The 17484-nt window shown below is 47.5% G+C and overlaps 7 protein-coding genes across 7 annotated transcripts; 3 read left to right on the forward strand and 4 right to left on the reverse strand.

Annotated features, from left to right (window-relative positions):
- Window positions 1-1164: 1164 nt before the first annotated feature.
- On the forward strand, window positions 1165-4289 carry F5Y00DRAFT_254094 (uncharacterized protein; the record flags this gene model as incomplete). The annotated part of the gene is made up of 2 exons (XM_048010131.1): window positions 1165-3748; window positions 3859-4289. The coding sequence occupies 2 exons, from the start codon at window positions 1165-1167 to the stop codon at window positions 4287-4289; spliced, it is 3015 nt and encodes a 1004-aa protein (XP_047863091.1).
- Window positions 4290-4763: 474 nt separating this feature from the next.
- F5Y00DRAFT_241874 (ATP-NAD kinase) lies at window positions 4764-6864 on the reverse strand. The gene has a single exon (XM_048008424.1). The coding sequence runs from the start codon at window positions 6421-6423 to the stop codon at window positions 5014-5016; it is 1410 nt and encodes a 469-aa protein (XP_047863092.1). The 5' UTR covers window positions 6424-6864; the 3' UTR covers window positions 4764-5013.
- A 296-nt stretch (window positions 6865-7160) lies between these two features.
- Window positions 7161-8831, forward strand: F5Y00DRAFT_241875 (oxidoreductase). The gene is made up of 2 exons (XM_048008425.1): window positions 7161-7513; window positions 7576-8831. The coding sequence occupies exons 1-2, from the start codon at window positions 7461-7463 to the stop codon at window positions 8642-8644; spliced, it is 1122 nt and encodes a 373-aa protein (XP_047863093.1). The 5' UTR covers window positions 7161-7460; the 3' UTR covers window positions 8645-8831.
- Window positions 8832-8835: 4 nt separating this feature from the next.
- Window positions 8836-10734, reverse strand: F5Y00DRAFT_241876 (acyltransferase-domain-containing protein). The gene is made up of 2 exons (XM_048008426.1): window positions 9541-10734; window positions 8836-9474 (listed from the first exon to the last, which is right to left on the reverse strand). Exons 1-2 carry the CDS (start codon window positions 10014-10016, stop codon window positions 9117-9119), a joined length of 834 nt encoding a protein of 277 aa, XP_047863094.1. The 5' UTR covers window positions 10017-10734; the 3' UTR covers window positions 8836-9116.
- F5Y00DRAFT_122111 (uncharacterized protein) lies at window positions 10120-10940 on the reverse strand. Its single transcript, XM_048004065.1, has 2 exons — window positions 10938-10940; window positions 10120-10733 (listed from the first exon to the last, which is right to left on the reverse strand). The coding sequence occupies exon 2, from the start codon at window positions 10547-10549 to the stop codon at window positions 10223-10225; it is 327 nt and encodes a 108-aa protein (XP_047863095.1). The 5' UTR covers window positions 10550-10733; window positions 10938-10940; the 3' UTR covers window positions 10120-10222.
- A 671-nt stretch (window positions 10941-11611) lies between these two features.
- F5Y00DRAFT_122182 (uncharacterized protein) lies at window positions 11612-13278 on the forward strand. The gene is made up of 2 exons (XM_048004067.1): window positions 11612-12819; window positions 12874-13278. Exons 1-2 carry the CDS (start codon window positions 11844-11846, stop codon window positions 12936-12938), a joined length of 1041 nt encoding a protein of 346 aa, XP_047863096.1. The 5' UTR covers window positions 11612-11843; the 3' UTR covers window positions 12939-13278.
- A 237-nt stretch (window positions 13279-13515) lies between these two features.
- F5Y00DRAFT_263747 (carbohydrate-binding module family 43 protein) lies at window positions 13516-15349 on the reverse strand (the record flags this gene model as incomplete). Its single annotated transcript, XM_048011552.1, has 4 exons — window positions 13516-13738; window positions 13790-14690; window positions 14763-15186; window positions 15269-15349. The coding sequence occupies 4 exons, from the start codon at window positions 15347-15349 to the stop codon at window positions 13516-13518; spliced, it is 1629 nt and encodes a 542-aa protein (XP_047863097.1).
- Between the last annotated feature and the right edge of the window lie 2135 nt (window positions 15350-17484).

The following is a 17484-nucleotide window of genomic DNA, read 5'->3' on the forward strand; positions in this document are numbered from 1 at the left end:
CGTACCTAAGTACATATATCCCCCTTCTAACACAGTACAATTAAAAAAAACAACCTAAGTGCAAACAAGTGTCAAGGACGCAGATACCATCACATTAGGTAGGTAGGTAGGTAGACAAACACCATACCGGTACTTACCTCACGCGGAACAAAACAAATACGTGCGTCACATAGATAGGACTCACATGTGTGCTAAAGCTCAGCCTTATCGTTCTAGTACCTACCGTCATGGAAGGCATCCCAAGATCCCAAGTCCATAGCAACAACACGGCATGTGGGTGGTTGACTCGAGCTCTTATCCCATTTTATTTTGTTTTATTTTTCGTTTGATAAATCCACACAAATACCTTGGTGAAGACTGTATCTTCACGTTTTCACATCCTTTACCAAACATTGCAAAAAGTAAAATTTACAGGCCATACTTGCATTAAGCCCGCACGTAGGTCTTTTCTCACAACCCAAGCCTTACTCTTTTTTTTTTTTTACTTACCTACCCTTCCCCTTATGTTTTTACATTTCGAGAACATTACGGTTTGACTCCTCTCCCCTCCGTTTCTAGTGGAAACGTAGGAGGGTGCTAAAGGTATGTACACATGGCAAAGCTGACTTTTTATTTAACTCTGGGTCCAATAGACGGAATATGTTAATTTACCTGCTCACAGGATACCTTACTGTACCCCGCCTAGAAAGGCCAAGTTCAGTGCGAGAACCATAAAGTATCAAATAGTCTTAAACACGAGGACAGAAAGAAGAAGAAGACGCGTACCGTTAATATTGACTCACGCGTATTCACGTACCAGCAAGCATCTTCTTGTTCGTACTAACGCGAGTTATCCTACTGGGATAACTACTCGGATAACTACTCGGACAACCGGTAGCTTATTTGTGTTTACCCTCTTCCCGACCATATCATTTTACACATCATTTTACACATCATTTTACACGGTGTCTCCGCCTTGTGCCTTAAGATACCGCAAAAAGGCCGTCACGTCAAAACCAACAATACCTTTCCGTTTATAAGCGCCCAACCCATATCATTCCTTAGGTATTGATATTACCTGCCTACCTACGTATATAACCAGCCGGTAACACAGACACGGATACTTGCATTCCCTAACTGAATGAATCCCGCTACAGCCTGATAGCCATACGGGGCACATTCGTAATGGCTCCCAACTTAAAAGATATCAAGGATATCTCTTCCCGGATCAGCTGTTTCGGGCTAAATAACAAAGGCCAAGAGTCAGTTGATAACGGCAAGCCGTCTCAGGCCCCCAACTCAACTATGGCGAAACAATCGTCGAATCCAATTCAGTCCAAATCGCATGGGCCACGCAACCAACAGTTTGCAACCCTTCCCAAAAAAGATAACAGCAACTTGCAGATACCGTCTCAGAATCCATTTGTCCCTGGATACGCACCTGGATACGCACCAGCATCCTCGAGCAAGCCATCCGCACAGTTGCTGAATCCATTTCTTCTTGCACAACCGGGTTCAGTGGTCTCATTAAAGGCAATGGCGCTAGGCAATCCCCCGGCGGGAAAGAAGTCAACAAATAAACATCCCATTGGAAGCTTTTTCACCCAGATCGACTCATCCGGTAGCATACATCCTCACAAGAGCTATAGCTCTATGGCATCGCACAGCCATTCCGGATCATCTCAAGGACAGGGCACGTCGACCAATAAACATCCGGCGTCTTTCTCATGGTTTCCACCATACCCAGAGGGCCCTTCTCATCTCCACACACAGCCTGCTCCCCCTTTAGCCTCAAGTGATGCCTCGGGTTCGTCATGGGTTCCAGTACCATCACATTTTGCAGGTGCTTCACCTATGCACCATATGCACCAGCCTCATCCTCTATTAGGCAACCATCCACTCGTGCCCCTAGCTGAGCACCCACAGCATCTCCATTTAGGAGCCGGGTCTGAACAAACTCCAATGTTGAATAACCAACCTGGACTGATGTATAACCAGCAAATACCGGAAGATTACTATCCCATTCCCATTCCATTTCACGCTATGCCGGAGTTCATTCCATTGAATCAGTTTGGGGAGATGTTCTCTCCCTATCAGCCACCAGGTCAGGGGTCTCAAAGCGAAAAGATGGAAATAGACGGCCTAAGCCTCGAAGATAACAGCGAGGACAGCGACGAAGACAGCGCCGAGTCACCGGACATAGAGCAACCTCCCGAAAATATAGCCATGATCGAGGAGACTCTCGCCGACTTGAAGCCCCTAGGATTATTCGTCCAAGGGCTCGTTAATCATGCCTGTGCCGAATGCCATAAAAAGAAGACTATGGGGCCCGAAGATGTCATAAATATGACGGCAACATGGACTGGTGATAATGGTGGGAAAGTCAGCCTTGGTCTGAAATGTCAAGAAAAGTCCTGCCCAGTAGTCACATGTCTCGGTTGTGGGAAAGCAATTCATTCCACTATGACGAACGGGTCAGGGGTTACCCTCAAGGTCGCCGAAATGAATACCACTGTGCAGTGGTGCTGTGATGATGGCAGACTAGCCGCAATCTGGGCTCTCGCTTGCGGCTGGAAAGCCCCAAAGTCGAAGTCAGAGTCGAAGTCTCGAGCTAATTATGTGCTCAAAAGGGTTCGAGGAAAGGTAAAGATCAAGGAAGCTACGGTACTCGACAAGATACGGGGACCTCGCTCGCCAGCCCCTGGGAATGGAGTCGGTTACGGTGAAGGGAGTGTTCCTCATTCTTCCTTCTTTGGTCAGTTTGGTCAGTATAGAAATCACCCTAAGCAATCGATTCAAAAACGGACCATAGACATTAAAGAGAACCCTACCCACGAAATTCATTTCAGGCTCTTAGCTCTCTTGCTACCATCTTGCAAGAGGGTAGCACCGTTCGACGCCTCCCCGCCTAGCCTTTTATCACACATAATCTCGCGCAGCCCTTTACTAGAACACTCTGCAATGATGCTCAGCAACGGCTCTATTGACGAAATATCATCCAGAAGTCAACTTCACGATTCAGTATTGGACTTCTTCGACGCTCTAGGAAGCCATCCAGCAACAGCAAACTTAGTATACACTGACCGTACCCTTTATTACGAAGATGGGGGTAATCTTCTAGAAGCCTCGCTCAGCCCTGAGAAGAGCAAAGGTAGAATCGTTCCGAGGGACACGGGAAAGCCTCTGATCGAATTGCTAGGCAGTATGGCGACCCAATTACAGACTCTCCTCCGGTATGCTAAGGGCACTCCTATCGGATTCCAGGGATCCGAAGGACAGAAGTTACTAAAGCTTAGCCAACGTGTAAGCGAGATATCTACTCGGCACGTCGCAAACATGCAACAACTTCAAACAGCCATGGATGTTATTGAAGACAAACCGGATATCAACTTTTCTGAGTGGCACCGCGAAAACTGCGTCAGAGACGTCCCCGACGACGCGGTCCTACGCAACTTCGCCTACGCGCAGGAGGCACGTAGAGACGGTCCTCTATTTCCGGAACGTGGGCGTATGAAGAGATTGGTCACGGAGATAACCACACTAATGAGCTCGCTACCAGAAGGCATCTTCGTATGCCACGGATCTTCCCGGCTCGATATCATGAAAGTCTTGATCATCGGTCCTCGGCAAACACCTTACGAGCACGGCTTATTCGAGTTCGACCTGTTCTGCCCATTCGACTACCCTAATTCCCCGCCAAAGGTGCTTTTCAAGACGCCCAATACCAGCAAAGGGCGCTTCAACCCAAATTTATACCATGATGGCAAAAGTAAGTGGTACTACCAAACATTTCAGACTTGCACTCGAAATTGGGATTTATATAAAGTTCTTACGAAAAGAATTCGCGACGAGATATTTGCTAACGCTAGAGTTTTATAGTTTGCCTTTCCTTACTCAATACGTGGCATGGGGAGCCGTGGAGAGGAGACCAGTCTACTCTGCTCCAGGTGCTTGTCAGCATACAGGCCATGATTTTCTGCGAGGAGCCGTGGTACAACGAGCCCGGTCGGGAGCGCGTCAAAGAAAAGAGACAGTCGGACACCTACAATATCTTCGTTCGAAGCATTACGATGCAGTTTGCCCAGCTACCCTGGGTCAAGACAATCAAGGCGGATGATACAACCCAAGACCTAGCCTCCGGAACCAGTGCGATGTCGCTGTGGAAGGAAACAGCCCGGCTATACCTGCGCGCGAACACCAAGGACATCTTGGATACGATTAAGGTTGCATCGAAGTCGAGTTCGTCTACTCAACAAGATATAGCGAGAAACCTCAAAACCGCACTCAAGGCTAGCGGTTATCTGGATTAAAAGATTCGAGGATATCACTGTGGGAGGAGGCGAGAGATTTCAAGGTGGAGGGTTTCGGGAAATACGTAACAAGGTGGGACTTTTCATCCCGCTCGTATATAGCAACATGGAGGGAGGGAGAGGAGACAAGACTGTTTTGGGTGTTGATCCAACAGACAGACACAAACACAGGCGCGAAGGCCTAGCTCTGCCAGAAAGTACCTAGAGCACAGAGATTTCAAGCTCCCCTGGGAATCAACCAGTCGAGCGCCGCTGGAGACTAGGTCAACGCGACGAGGATATAACCATCGGCGGACGGTTAAAGTAAGCTTTGCTTACCCGCCTTCTATTCGGACACGCATCAACATAGATCGATCAAGTACATGCGATAATTATACCTCCTAGCTCTGTAACTTTGTAGATTATGTAGGTAGCTGCTAAATTGCACTCAGCTCACGGTATCCAAGGAAGCATAGACAAATCAGACAATATCAATGCGACAGTGAGATTTTGAGACAGAAGACGTTATTTCTTTTCGGGTATCTGTAAATGCGATGAAAGATATCTGAGGCATCCAGGAGGTAGCCACCGAATTCTTGGCAAAGAGGGTGGGAAAAGGGTTAGACAAGACCTAACATACTCAAGATAACCTTACCTCGAGTCTCCCAACGAACCCATTATTAGCCAATATGTACGTACTCATGCTATGAAACTCAGATTCCGATCCCCAATACAGACATGATTTTCATTGACCGTCACCGAATGGATAGTTGAACTTAAGCAGGCCGATTAATCCACCAACCCACCCGTCGTCATCCTCCGCAATTCCATCTCTCCCGCCGTCGCCCTTGACAGGGGACCTAATAACGCTAGGCACCCCCCCAGCCCAGCTGCCGCCAGCGGTACGGCCAACGGTCTCACCTTCAACGCGGATCTCCATACCGACGGTTACAGCAGCCCTTCGCCTGCCGTCGATGCTGACTTCAAGTTCGCGTCCACGGTTTTTCTCGCTCAGCTTGAGGACTACCTTGGTGTTCAAGGGGAGGCCAAGCGGCCGAAAGCTGAGACTGCGAGCGCATATTGGAGTGATCAGCAGCGTCTTGACCAAGGGGTGCATAATGCTACCACCAGCGGAGAGTGAGTATGCCGTGGACCCCGTCGGCGTGCTGATTAAGATCCCATCGGCCACCGCCTCCGTTAAGAAGTGATTATTCACATAGACATCGATAATGGCAAGGTGCGTATTTGGACCACGGTGGATAACAAGTTCGTTCACGGCGTGGAATGGTCGGGACCCGTCTTGTCCTTCATTCTTCCCTACGAGCTCTGGATCGATAGGTGTCGTCGAGGTGGACTGCGACGGCTCGACGATCGGGTTGGGTATGAGTTGCTCGTTTATATTGACACCCGCGGCGTCATAAACTCCAACCTTTAACCGATGACGCAGAAGGATCTTGCTAGACCGAGTAAGACCCATGCTCTTTCCGCGGAGGCCTTCCCAGTTGCTATGAAGACGGCCTTCGTCCTTATCAGGCCGGCCGTTGGTAGCAAACTGCGTATGGGGGCCCTGCAAGTCGGATACGGCAACACGGCTTCCGCTCATGTATACTTCACGCCAAGCGCGTTTGAATTCCTCAAACTTCCACTCGCCTAGAAAGCCTAGCGACCCCATACTGAATGACAAGATGGGAGGCACGGACGCATGTAGACTGAAAAGGCTAGCTGCGCGTAGAATGGTTCCATCGCCACCCAGGGTGGTCATGAGATCAATCTTGCGAGGAAACAGGCTTGGATCAGATGTGTAGATGGGAAAAGACAGGGACTCGTGCATAGTAGAGGCGATTCGGCGCTCAAACACGAGATTCAGATCGGGGTATTCGCTGTGAATATGGTTCGCAAATGAGATGGCAGAAGCAGTCACCTTAGGATCATGTAGCTTTGGAATGATGAGGATATTCCGCGGCGGTTCTGGCCATTGTAAAGACAGCAGAGAAGAGGTTGGACTCTCCTTGTACTCGGGTAGAATGCGCTCGGGAAGTACAGAGGCGTCGAGGATCTCGCGACGGCAGGAAGTGAGAGAAAAAGATCTCACACTCTGACAGCGTTGTACGAGCAGACCTTGGCGGATATGAGGAAAGCTCCGTCTGAACATCATCTTCAAGTTTAATCTTCTCCTTTTCCAACTTGGAATTTCTCAGCCGCTACAACTCTCGTTCGTCGCGATTCACGTTACCAAAGTAAATGCAACGAAGTCGCAAGAGTGGCATGGTTTGCGCCAACGGTTATACAAAGTGGATGATAGCCAATAGGTATTAGTCTTCTGGTAGTCTAGATCAAAAGACTAGAATAAAGATTTTGTAGATAGACTCAAAAATATTATGAATAATACTCGTCTACCAATTCACCCCATGATCAAGCAGTCGAGACCCCTCCCCTTTTTCACGATATAGTTCGCAGTGGCAATGCAAACAACAGACGTGCGATTATACCATCTCAAATTTCTATCGTTGTAACTTCTATTAGCATCGTTATGATTGTCGTCATTAGAAGAAAAAGGCAGGGATGTATGAGGTTTTGATCCGATGATGTATGTATGTAGTTATTCCGTAGTTCGGTACAGAAAAAAAAAAGAATAGAAAATAAAATAATGGGGAAGTCCGAGTACCGAACAGTTTCTTCCGTCCAACTTCGCACAGTATCTCAAATATTCAATATTACATAAAGCCACAGATTTAGGTACACTATAGATATATTTCTATATACAGTATGAATTAACACCGAAACAGGTACGGAATACGTAAAATGGGAACCATTCGGCCCGCTAATGATCGAAATAGGAAACTTTAACAGTTGACCATTCGGAGCAGAGCATCGTGAATCGTGAAAGCATCACGCAGCATGTAAGTTTTTTATAACGTCTCTAACCTAGTGAACAGTTTTTTAGATGACGAAAGATCACTAGGTTAGATCGTCTCAAGGTACGTAATAGATCGTAGGTAGAATCTATCTCTAAATATTTAAATGACTCGACTCTCCCCAAAGTTGCATGTCATTTGTCATGTCCTCAGGAGGTATTCGTTCATCTTCTTGAAACCAATACACAAGCAAATACATATCAACCACACGTGTCTACACATATATTAGGTATATATTAGTTATATTATTATATATAAATCTTCAAAAGGGAACATCATGGCCAGCTCAACCACCAAACAGCCGCTCAACGTCGGCGTCATCGGTTACGGGTAAGACAATCTACTCATTTCATATGTTAGCACACTCACTCACTCACTTACCTACCTCCCAGATTATCCGCCACCGTCTTCCACATCCCATTCATCACCATCACACCAACCCTAAACCTCCATTCCATCCTGCAGCGCAACCCCAGCCAGTCAGGAAAGTCAGCCCCGCGTGATCATCCCGACGTGAAGCACTTCACCTCTCTGGACCAATTCCTCGCCGACGCAGACCTCGACGTGGTCGTCATCACCACTCCCCCCGAGACGCACTTCTCGTTCGCCCAGCAGGCCCTCCAAGCGGGCAAGCACGTCCTCGTAGAGAAGCCCTTCGTCCCGAGCGTTTCCGAGGCAGACGCCCTGATCAAGCTCGCCAGAGAAAAGGGTCGGCTGATCTGCGTGTACCAGAACCGCAGATGGGACAGCGACTTTCTAACCGTGCGTAAGCTCCTAGCCGACGGCACGCTAGGTCGAGTCGTTGAATTCGAAACGCACTTTGACCGCTTCCGGCTAGAGAAGCCGTCTACCTGGAAGGGCACGCTCGGGATGGACCAAGGCGGCTCGGCGCTCTACGACCTAGGCACTCACCTGATCGACCAAGCATACGTGCTATTCGGCAAGCCACGAAGCGTCTTCGGCATCCTAGCCAGCCAGCGGGACGGCCTCCTGCTCAGCCCGCAGAACCCGGATATAGATCCCGACAGCGTCACCGCGCAGCTATTCTACGATAACGGCCTAGTCGTTTTCGTGCGTATCGCCAGCGCGAGCGTCGAGGCGCGGCAGCCGAGATTCTGGATCAGGGGTACCAAAGGTAGCTACCGCAAGGAGGGTCTCGACACGCAAGAGCCACAGCTCCGTTCCGGCATGAAGACGGACGACGCTAATTTTGGACGAGAGAGCCCGGAGTGGAATGGGAAACTTACTCTTGTCGGCGATGACGGCAGTTTTCGCGTACAGGACTGTCCGAATGTGGAGCCTGAAACCTACAGCAAGCTCTTTGAGCTCTTTGGAGAGGCTCTTGTTCGAAATCGCGAAGAGGATTTGCCGGTTCCGGCATCGCAAGCGAGAGATGTCCTACAAATCATTGAGGCTACTAAGGAGAGTGCGAGAAGCCAGCGCCAGATTCAACTTTCTTAGTGAAACATATCATCAATTCTCACGATCAATAATCATCGTTTCTAATAGCCGCTCTATCAACTTACCTGTAATTTGCGTAAAAGCGCCCCTGTTTACCCCAGCCTTCCCGTAGATTGCTCATGTCACAGTGCGTCTTACGTGATCGTCGACATCGTACCAAAATCTTCATACTTCGTAGGTACTTACACTAATGAAGAGGATATAATAATATTCACTACCTATTTCCTACAAGACATCATGCCTTAAACCATTAATCGACATGGTTTACAATATCAGGCTATCAAAAGTTTAGTTATGCATTCGCCAACCCAATCCGAAATTCCCATCCCCTATGTTACATATTCTTCATGGTATCATTGATTCATGTCGTCACTGGTATTTAAGGATAACTCTCTCTTCGTCTCTCTTACCATTCCTTACGCAATACCCGCACAGATTATCTATTAGCAAGCAAGGGCTCGATATCGGTAGACTAACCACGTGCGAGGGTACGCAGAGTTCTTAAAAAGAAACTAAATATCAACCCAAACGAACCGAGCATGACGAAGATTTTGCCGAATTCCCACCAATACTGAGTTCGAACCTCCGTCTCGATATGACCCTTAACGCCGGTCGGATTTGCTGGAAATCGGCCCGTAGAAACGTACTGCTCGAGCAGAGCATCCTTCTCATACCATCGCTCACGAAGCCACTTATCGAAATCCTCTTGGTTATCCAATGGCATATCCGCTAGGGCAAACCGCCTCCAGTAGAAATTTACCGATTTAGGAGGCCGCCCCTGAAAGTAAGTACTCGATAGGGTGAAATAGTTTTCTCCGTATTTCCCGCGACTAGGTGGCATGTTAGTTACTTAAGATGACAGAGAAGCACCAAGAATAGCAAAGAGCAGAACATACGGAACGCCTTCGTAGGCTACGGTGCAGTCGTACACATAATCCACGGTCCCCTTAAGTTCGTTAAGGCAGAAGAACATGCCGGTACTTCGAGGCAGCATCAAATGCTCCGTATCTTTCAGCCCAGCCTTGGCGGCCCAGCGGGCTGACTTGATTCGGCCGTTCCCAGATAAATTAGTCCCTTCAGGGAAAAGGAGTAGCCACATTGGGTTCAAATAGCTATTGCCGTCAGGGTCCGTATGCTTAGTTTTTAACTTCCCAAGTCTGTGGGCTAGACGAGGTTGATCGACGGCCATCTTGCGAGACATAAAGATGAAGCCGAGAAACATGCAGCCCGGTCCAAGGATGGGAATTCGCTTCAAAGACTCTTTTAGGATGATGTAGATATGTCCGTGCATGTGAGGGTTGTTCGTATATCCAACCCACCACAGATATAGCCAGTCGGTATAAATCTGCGACAAAACGTACTTGTCAGCCATTCACGTTCTTTGGCGCAGGCCATCAATCTGGTCCCAGACCTGGTGGTTCGCGATCATAACCATGCGCTCCGGAAAAGCGCACTGGACCCTGCCATCAGGCGCCAAGCTGAGCTGCCCGGCAACAGAAGAATCGCCGCTCATTCTTATCAACGTAGGCGCCCACCACTGGGTCATGGTGGTTATCAATAGGCCAAAAGATGCCTTGGTCAGGGACATATACGCATAGTAGAGGTCGCGGTTGGCGTAGTATAATGGGGAACCGATGATCTGAGTAAGGTGTATGCTGTACACATGTCAGAAAGATCCCTCTTCCTACCTAGGCTATACGAGGAGGGGCCATACGTCAAGCAGCCACTTGCGAAATAGACGAAGACGGAGATAGCACGCAGGAACGCCCTAAAGCGGCCATACTTAGCCTTGCCTGCAGGGTGAGCGCTGCTCGAATCTAGGATCGGTCCGGAAATACCGGCCGCTGTTGTCGGTTTCGAGGCATCGCCGGGTAATAGTGGATGCCGGAGCTCTGCGGAGTTCATGGTGACAACGCTACGGCGTACGATGGTAGAGAATAGTTCAATAGTATGTGGAGGGGGGAGGTCGTCGTAGGGGAATAACGAAAGTTGTAGGACTTAAGCGGGTTGAGAAGGGTAAGAGATGGTAGGACCTCAAACGCCGCGGTCGACTGTCACGAGTAACCGGTTGTAGGGTCGCATCGGCATCCTAGGAAAGTAGAAGTCTAGTTAGATTAGAGCCGAGGCGATGAGTACACGGACATAAGAGAACTGAAGTGGATTAAGATGACTAGTGGCAAGGCGGAAGGCGGGGAGCTTAGAATAGTCAACATTCTTAGGTTTCATTTGAAACCGAGAGACTGGCAAACTTGTGCAGTGTGGGATAAGACGGAATACGCATAGTTATACCTACCTAGATACCTAAATATACATATATATATATATCAAGGTACGGTACTTACCGACAATTCCGAAGAATAAATGATGCGGTATCAAATTTCGATATCCATGGTGATTGAAATTATCGTAAGAGGTATTATGCCACCATTTTTTTATTAGAGTAGGTAGATAGAGGGCATTCGATAAGAATACATGAAGTGGGTTTATAACAAGAGCATCGTGGCTTTAGAGGTGGGTGGGATTTGCACTAAGAAGAAAAGAAGATTTGACTGGCTGAGTTTAGTTGAATTTAGGTCACGCAGGCAGATACATAGGCTGATAGGTAAGCAGACAGGGCAAACGGACAGGTAGTTTAAGTGGTAGGCGGTTGCGGTTGCAGTTGCGGTTGCGTCGGATTACCTGTACCTACCTAGATGTAAGTCTACGATTAGGCTGACAATGACGACACGTGCCTCTTGGTTCGTTTAAGGCAGGTCCAAAGTCTGCAACTTGCAAGTGCGCACATGTGAGCATGTGAATAAAAGTAGGACAGCCCGCCTATATGTCGGTACTTACTATGTACTTAACCTACCTAATATTCTTTTAGGGCTGTCTAGTGCATTTCGGATGGAGACATCAGACCAATTACCTACCAATTATTAATATGTATTCGTAGCACTTTCTAATAACGACAGATCTGCCTTAGAAGGCGGACTCAACTAGAAAACGAGCCACAAGAAATTGTGGCTAGGATTCTTCCTGTGGCTACATATATTAGGTACCTACCTAAGGTTAGGTACCTATGAAGTTACATCCATCCATTGCAAGTGGCTATTGGTTGTTACGAGCTTGTGGTAAGCCTGTAAGGTTCCATATACCATCAATAGGGACCAATAGAATATCCATTCAAACCCCGTTAGTATAGCAGTCCGTATATGACATGACACCACCTAATACCACGACTCTAATGACCACTACTCGCTTCCTAACCTTTCCTCCGAGTTCGCTCGACAACGGACCCGGACCCGAGGACTCGCGATCCCGTGATATCCTCATATTCTTCATCCCCGGGAATCCGGGACTCATTGAGTACTATGAGCCCTTCCTATCAACTCTCCGAGAACTCCTAGATGAGGCGAAATCACTTGAGCATATACGCTTTCACATCTACGGCCAGAATCTAGCCGGATTCCTTGACGATGACCACGAACCTTTCACTTCGCAGAGGACACCGTATAACCTCCAGGACCAAATCCAGCATACGCTTGCAACCCTAAAGAGGCTACGCGTCGACTTAGGACCGCGCAAAGATCTTCCGTACGACGAGGTTCTACTCATTGGACATTCCGTAGGTAGTTATATTGCCCTGGAGCTCTTTCATGAGCTCTTACGCGACCCGGATATAGCTCCGCATTTAAATCTCGGTTCCGGAATCCTCCTATTCCCGACTATCCACCATATATCAAACTCTCCAAGCGGGAAAAAACTTGACTTGCTACGCCGAACTCCCATATTGGGCGACAATGCCTACCGGATTGCGCAGGCATTCCTGCACCTGTTACCCCAAGGAGCCCTCCGGTGGATCGTGCGCAGCGTAATGGGATTCCCCGCCCACGGAGCAGAAGTAACAACGCGTTGGCTCAAGAGCCGGGACGGGGTATGGCAGGCGCTGCATATGGGCATGGACGAAATGCAAGTCATCGGAGAGGACCGCTGGGACGAAGAATTATGGGAAATCGCTCACGAAGCAGAGACACATGACAAGGTCATACCGAAATTCTTTTTCTTCTTTGGCAAACACGACCATTGGGTTGCAAATCACTACAGGGATGACTTCATCCAGAAGAGACAGAAGCAAGTCGAACGCACGAGACTCATAGTAGATGAAGGAAACATCCCTCACGCGTTTTGCATAAGTAAGCGAATACAATTCAACCCGGTACTGGGAAAAGAGCTAAAATAAGACACAGGACATAGTGAAGTCGTCGCTGAAAAAGTGAGTTTGTGGATTAACCAGATATACAGTCCCAGCTAGGAGAGAGAACTGAATACGACAAGAACATCTTAAAGCAACAACCATCTTGATGGGGAAAGCATCCGTGATTTAGCGGGAAGAAGATCAACGAAATATACGAGTACCTAGGTTATCTTTGACCACGATACACCATTGCCAGAAAGAATTCTTATTAAGCACCTAAGACCAGCCTTCACAACGACATTGATATAGAAATGCAGAGAGCTCTAGAATATAAACAAAGTTCTAGATAATTCACACCTATAGGGACAATAGAAAGACCGAAGAGCAAAATCAACTTACCCCAAACATAGACCGCAATAACAGAATAGAAGACAAAACATAACACAAAAGGACCTATACACCAGACGTGCCTATCGAAATATCTACGATATACTCTCTCATGAATACTGATGGTTGCAATTAGCTATTCTGAGTCTAATACGGAAAAAAAGCATAGCATCCTCAATGCCATACGACGTAGCCACTACGTATAAATCTCTTGGATGAAAACAACAGCTGTGCCGAATTACGCCAGAACACAGGGACAGATAATACTATATAAAAAGCCACATCCAACCATGTGATATTAACTCCTCTATAGCATAACCATACCGGCACCAACTCCCATGGCCACCAACACGTACAGGCTGATAGCCATATCGCCCATAGTCATAAAAGGAGTCATGCGGACGGATCCAGGGGCAGCAGCGTTCTCACTGCTGTTGCTACTCTCACCGGTAGAGGTGCTAGTGGAACCCGCGGTAGCAGTAGCAGCGACGGCGATAGCAGAGCTGGCCTTGGCCAAAGATGCCTCACAACTAGTCTATGTTAGCCCATCGGTACGACGACATCATGGGATATTTACTTACGTAGATTCTGTAGAACCATCAACGATTTGTGCGGCACCCTTGAAGCTGCAAGCAGTGGACGCGCTGTTCTGGTTGGTGTAGTAGGCGTTGAGGACGTGTCCGAGCTGCTCCTTAGCATTGCACATGCTGTAAGGACCGTAGACACCGGCCTCAGTGTCGTGCTTGATACCGGCACAAGCAGCCTCGTCGTTCGCGCAGATGTAACCGAAGATGTCGCCGAAGTCCTTCTCAGCGAGATCATCGGAAGGAACACAAGAGAGAGACTTGTACATGCAGTCGCAAAGAGAGCTGTCAGGAGTAGGAGGGAGAGCCTCAGCGGCCTTCCAGTTCTTGGAGATGCCAGGGCAAGCGGCAGGGGAGTTGGTAGGGTCGAAAGAGGCCATGGATGTAGACGAAGGCTTGACATCGGCAAGCTTCGACTGTAAAACCTTGTAGTTCTTCATGGGGGTCGCGGTGTCGCCCTTGACCTTAACCAAACCGTAGTCATTCTCCTCTTGGTGGAACATGTAGACGATACCACCGCTGAAGACACCAGTCATTTGGTCGGAGTAAATGGCAGTGGTATCATCCCAGAGACGACCTTCGGCACCATTGACAGTGTTGCAACCATACTCGGCGAAGAAGACGGGAACGGAGAAGTTGGAGAAGAACTTGACCTGGACATCATAACCAGACTCGGTGAAACTGCTCTTGCCGCACCAGGAGTAGATGTTGTAACCCCAGAAGTCAATGGCACTGTCCTGGTCACCACAGTTGAAATATTGAGCCATGTTAGTACGAATATCGGCATCGTCGTTGGCAGCATAACCAACACCCATCCATCGTCCACCCTTAGCTGTCTTATCAGCGATGTACTTCTTAACATCTCGGGTAGCGGCCTTGACGTAGGCCGAAGCATCGGCTATAATGACTATAGTTAGCATCACGTAGATCTACCGATAGATCCAAATACTCGGATAGCACATATACTTACTGTTGGTGTTGTTGTTGGTAACCTCATTTCCGGAGAAGAAACCAATGACATTGTCGTACTTTCCAAGGTTGTCAACGACACCCTTGTAACGTTCGAACAAGTCGACATTCCAGGCGGGAGATTCACGGTTAATGGAAAGAGCTGGTTCACCCAAGTCGGCAACAACATAGATACCGGCCTTCTCTAACATAGCCATACAGGCGCTGTGGTCCGCCTTAGGGTCGATGGCGTACGTTCGGATAGTGTTCACTCCCAACTTCTCGAGTAATGGAAAGTCACGTTCGCAAGTCTTCTCGTCGGCCAGAGGATCCACATACTTGGTCTTGGAGTCCGTGCTGCCGCCGGGCCCACCCCCGGCCTCTTGTTGGTAGGCAACACCCTTGATAAAGAACTGCTCGCCTTTACTGGTGAAGAACTTATTTCCCTATCCGAACCAGGCATATTAGTCGTCTTGCTCTTACGCTCAACTGCTAATGGCTTCCGAGGAACCAATGGCATTTACATACCTTCATGATGATAGGGTCCAAGGCGGCAGCATTGCTGGCAAGCAGCATAGATGCTGTGAAAGCTGATCGTAGGAAACCCATCTTGATCTGCTAATTATTTCTTGATCTCCGGGATCTCGAGTTACGCTGATATATCTTTCGACGATTAATGAGTGACGTAGAGATAACCTCGGTATAAGCCTTTCTGCTCTTTTGCTTCTCTTTTTCTAATAAGGAATGTACGAATAACGCGTCAATGAGTGTGCGTAGTTGGAATGACTGGATACTTCTTATCCTTCGCCCACCGATTAATTATAAAGGCTAGAAAAATGAGAGATAGAGAGAGGGAATAAGAGAGAAAAGATGTGGCATAAAAATGAGAGGCCTGGTCTCATAAAAAGGGAAGAGAAGCAAAAAAATAGTACGAGATACGAGATATCAGTAAAGGAGGATAGACCCCGGTTTGACAGGAGAGAGATTAAAACTGGTCCTAGCCAATGGGGCTAATTGGTTAATTGGTTCTTATTGGCTAGGACCAAAGTTAAAAAGACCGATGTAGATTTACACTAGTGAAATACTGGGGCTTTTGCGGGTAGACTGGCAGATGGACAGATGAACAGGGGGGCCACAGCTAGGGGGGGAGGAGGGGAATGCAGGGAAGGTTCTCCTGACTTTCCAGCTCTCCTGAATCCAGATCCGGATTTGCCAGAGGAAGCCAAGTACCTAGACTATTGCACATACCTACCTATTTTTGACCAAGCCTACTCTATACGAGGCATGTGATATTCCTCCCGGTGGCTAGCTGGGAGTTTTCAAACTTTTGAGGCTTCTCGTGAGAATCCCTCTTAAAGCTCTAGAATATGTATCTATTCGATTATGTATTCGATACATGATTCCCAATATACATGAGGTACCGATATACATACCTTGTCCCTACATCTAGGTACCTACATAAATTAGGTTTGTTGGTATATGTCATGTTTACTTAATACGGCTACTAAATTGGCGCTAATCTGCACTCTATCGCGATGTACCTGTCGATCTTGGCGGAACTGCCAGGGGCCGTTTAACCAATTAAACGCGACCCATCTTCATTGTACCTAACACTAGTCGGCAGAATGCCGAGACTTAAAATGGGTCCTGATGGTTTGCTAGCTCCATCTCCAAGCGACTTCCAAGCGAGGCGCAGCAGCGAATAGTGAGACATTATCACCTACTTATTTTGTTCAACTCGGGTTCTGTTATTAGCTACATACACCACATGTTTACCTATTTTGCCACTTATTCCCTCTGAATGTCTTTTTATCTTACCTTTGTTCAGTCAAATCCTACCTATATAAATATATATAATCCTTTGCTATCTGCCATAAAAATATAAAATAACTGTAAAAATACCTATACTACCTAGGTATTGATCAACCAGCCAACCGGGATAATACTTGGGACTAATAGCCTTTCTGAATATTACATTGGTTGATTAGTTCTCGTTTACTCCTATCTTCAAACCGCCAAGCTTTATCGTTCCTTGCGCCAATTCTGCAAATCTCCAGTTATAATATGTACATAATGTTTGTAGCGAATACATAGACTACCAGGTTGTGTACTTTGCAGGACAATTGGTCACGTCAGTCATTAGCTGCTTTTACCTCTTCTAGGTAACGAACGGCGGGAGATGATAGGGATCTTCCACGATTTACATTTCTCCTTTTTTCTTACATAGTAGTTCGCATGATCGTCAACTCCCTTTCCCACGCTACCTGGCAACACACCTTTTTCTATTCTGTTACCTAGACGCGCGAATAGTCAGATATCATGTATCGTAAAACTACATAGGAGAAACCGGAAACCGATAGGCAGTGCATACGCCAAGCCTAGGATTGTTTCGAGAGCGTATCGGTCCAAGCCATTCCCCTTTGTTTCTTTCTATCTTTTTACGAAATGCTGTGTATCCCTTCTACATAAAAGAGACGATACCTACCAGTTGGAATCGTCTATTTCTGTGACCTCGTAAGAACCATAAGTGGCACACCTACCAACCTACATAACTATTAATAGCTGTTGGTTAGTATATACCTATAAGGTAGTATGTAATGTAGATAATCTTACTGTCCCTACCCTCTCACTCTATGACATAAGAAACCGCTGTTCATCCAGTTTCATCGCCAATAGATTAACATCGCACTGCCCCCCCGATAACTGTTTTCCGGGATTTCCTTCCGTACGCGGCAAGATCTTCG

The sequence above is a fragment of the Daldinia vernicosa genome (genome assembly GCF_022497035.1).
Source record: "Daldinia vernicosa strain CBS 139.73 unplaced genomic scaffold F5Y00scaffold_36, whole genome shotgun sequence".
NCBI lineage: Eukaryota > Fungi > Ascomycota > Sordariomycetes > Xylariales > Hypoxylaceae > Daldinia > Daldinia vernicosa.

What these genes read in the sequence shown, in the direction of transcription:
- F5Y00DRAFT_241874 (XM_048008424.1), bottom strand. Translation starts at nt 6,423, where the DNA reads ATGATGTTCAGACGGAGCTTTCCTCATATCCGCCAAGGTCTGCTCGTA.
- F5Y00DRAFT_241875 (XM_048008425.1), top strand. Translation starts at nt 7,461, where the DNA reads ATGGCCAGCTCAACCACCAAACAGCCGCTCAACGTCGGCGTCATCGGT. An exon ending in GTCGGCGTCATCGGTTACGG is followed by an intron (nt 7,514 to 7,575) that starts GTAAGACAATCT and finishes CCTACCTCCCAG; the next exon opens with ATTATCCGCCACCGTCTTCC.
- F5Y00DRAFT_241876 (XM_048008426.1), bottom strand. Translation starts at nt 10,016, where the DNA reads ATGGCTGACAAGTACGTTTTGTCGCAGATTTATACCGACTGGCTATAT. An exon ending in GTAGCCTACGAAGGCGTTCC is followed by an intron (nt 9,475 to 9,540) that starts GTATGTTCTGCT and finishes CATGCCACCTAG; the next exon opens with TCGCGGGAAATACGGAGAAA.
- F5Y00DRAFT_122111 (XM_048004065.1), bottom strand. Translation starts at nt 10,549, where the DNA reads ATGAACTCCGCAGAGCTCCGGCATCCACTATTACCCGGCGATGCCTCG.
- F5Y00DRAFT_122182 (XM_048004067.1), top strand. Translation starts at nt 11,844, where the DNA reads ATGACACCACCTAATACCACGACTCTAATGACCACTACTCGCTTCCTA. An exon ending in CCCTCACGCGTTTTGCATAA is followed by an intron (nt 12,820 to 12,873) that starts GTAAGCGAATAC and finishes AATAAGACACAG; the next exon opens with GACATAGTGAAGTCGTCGCT.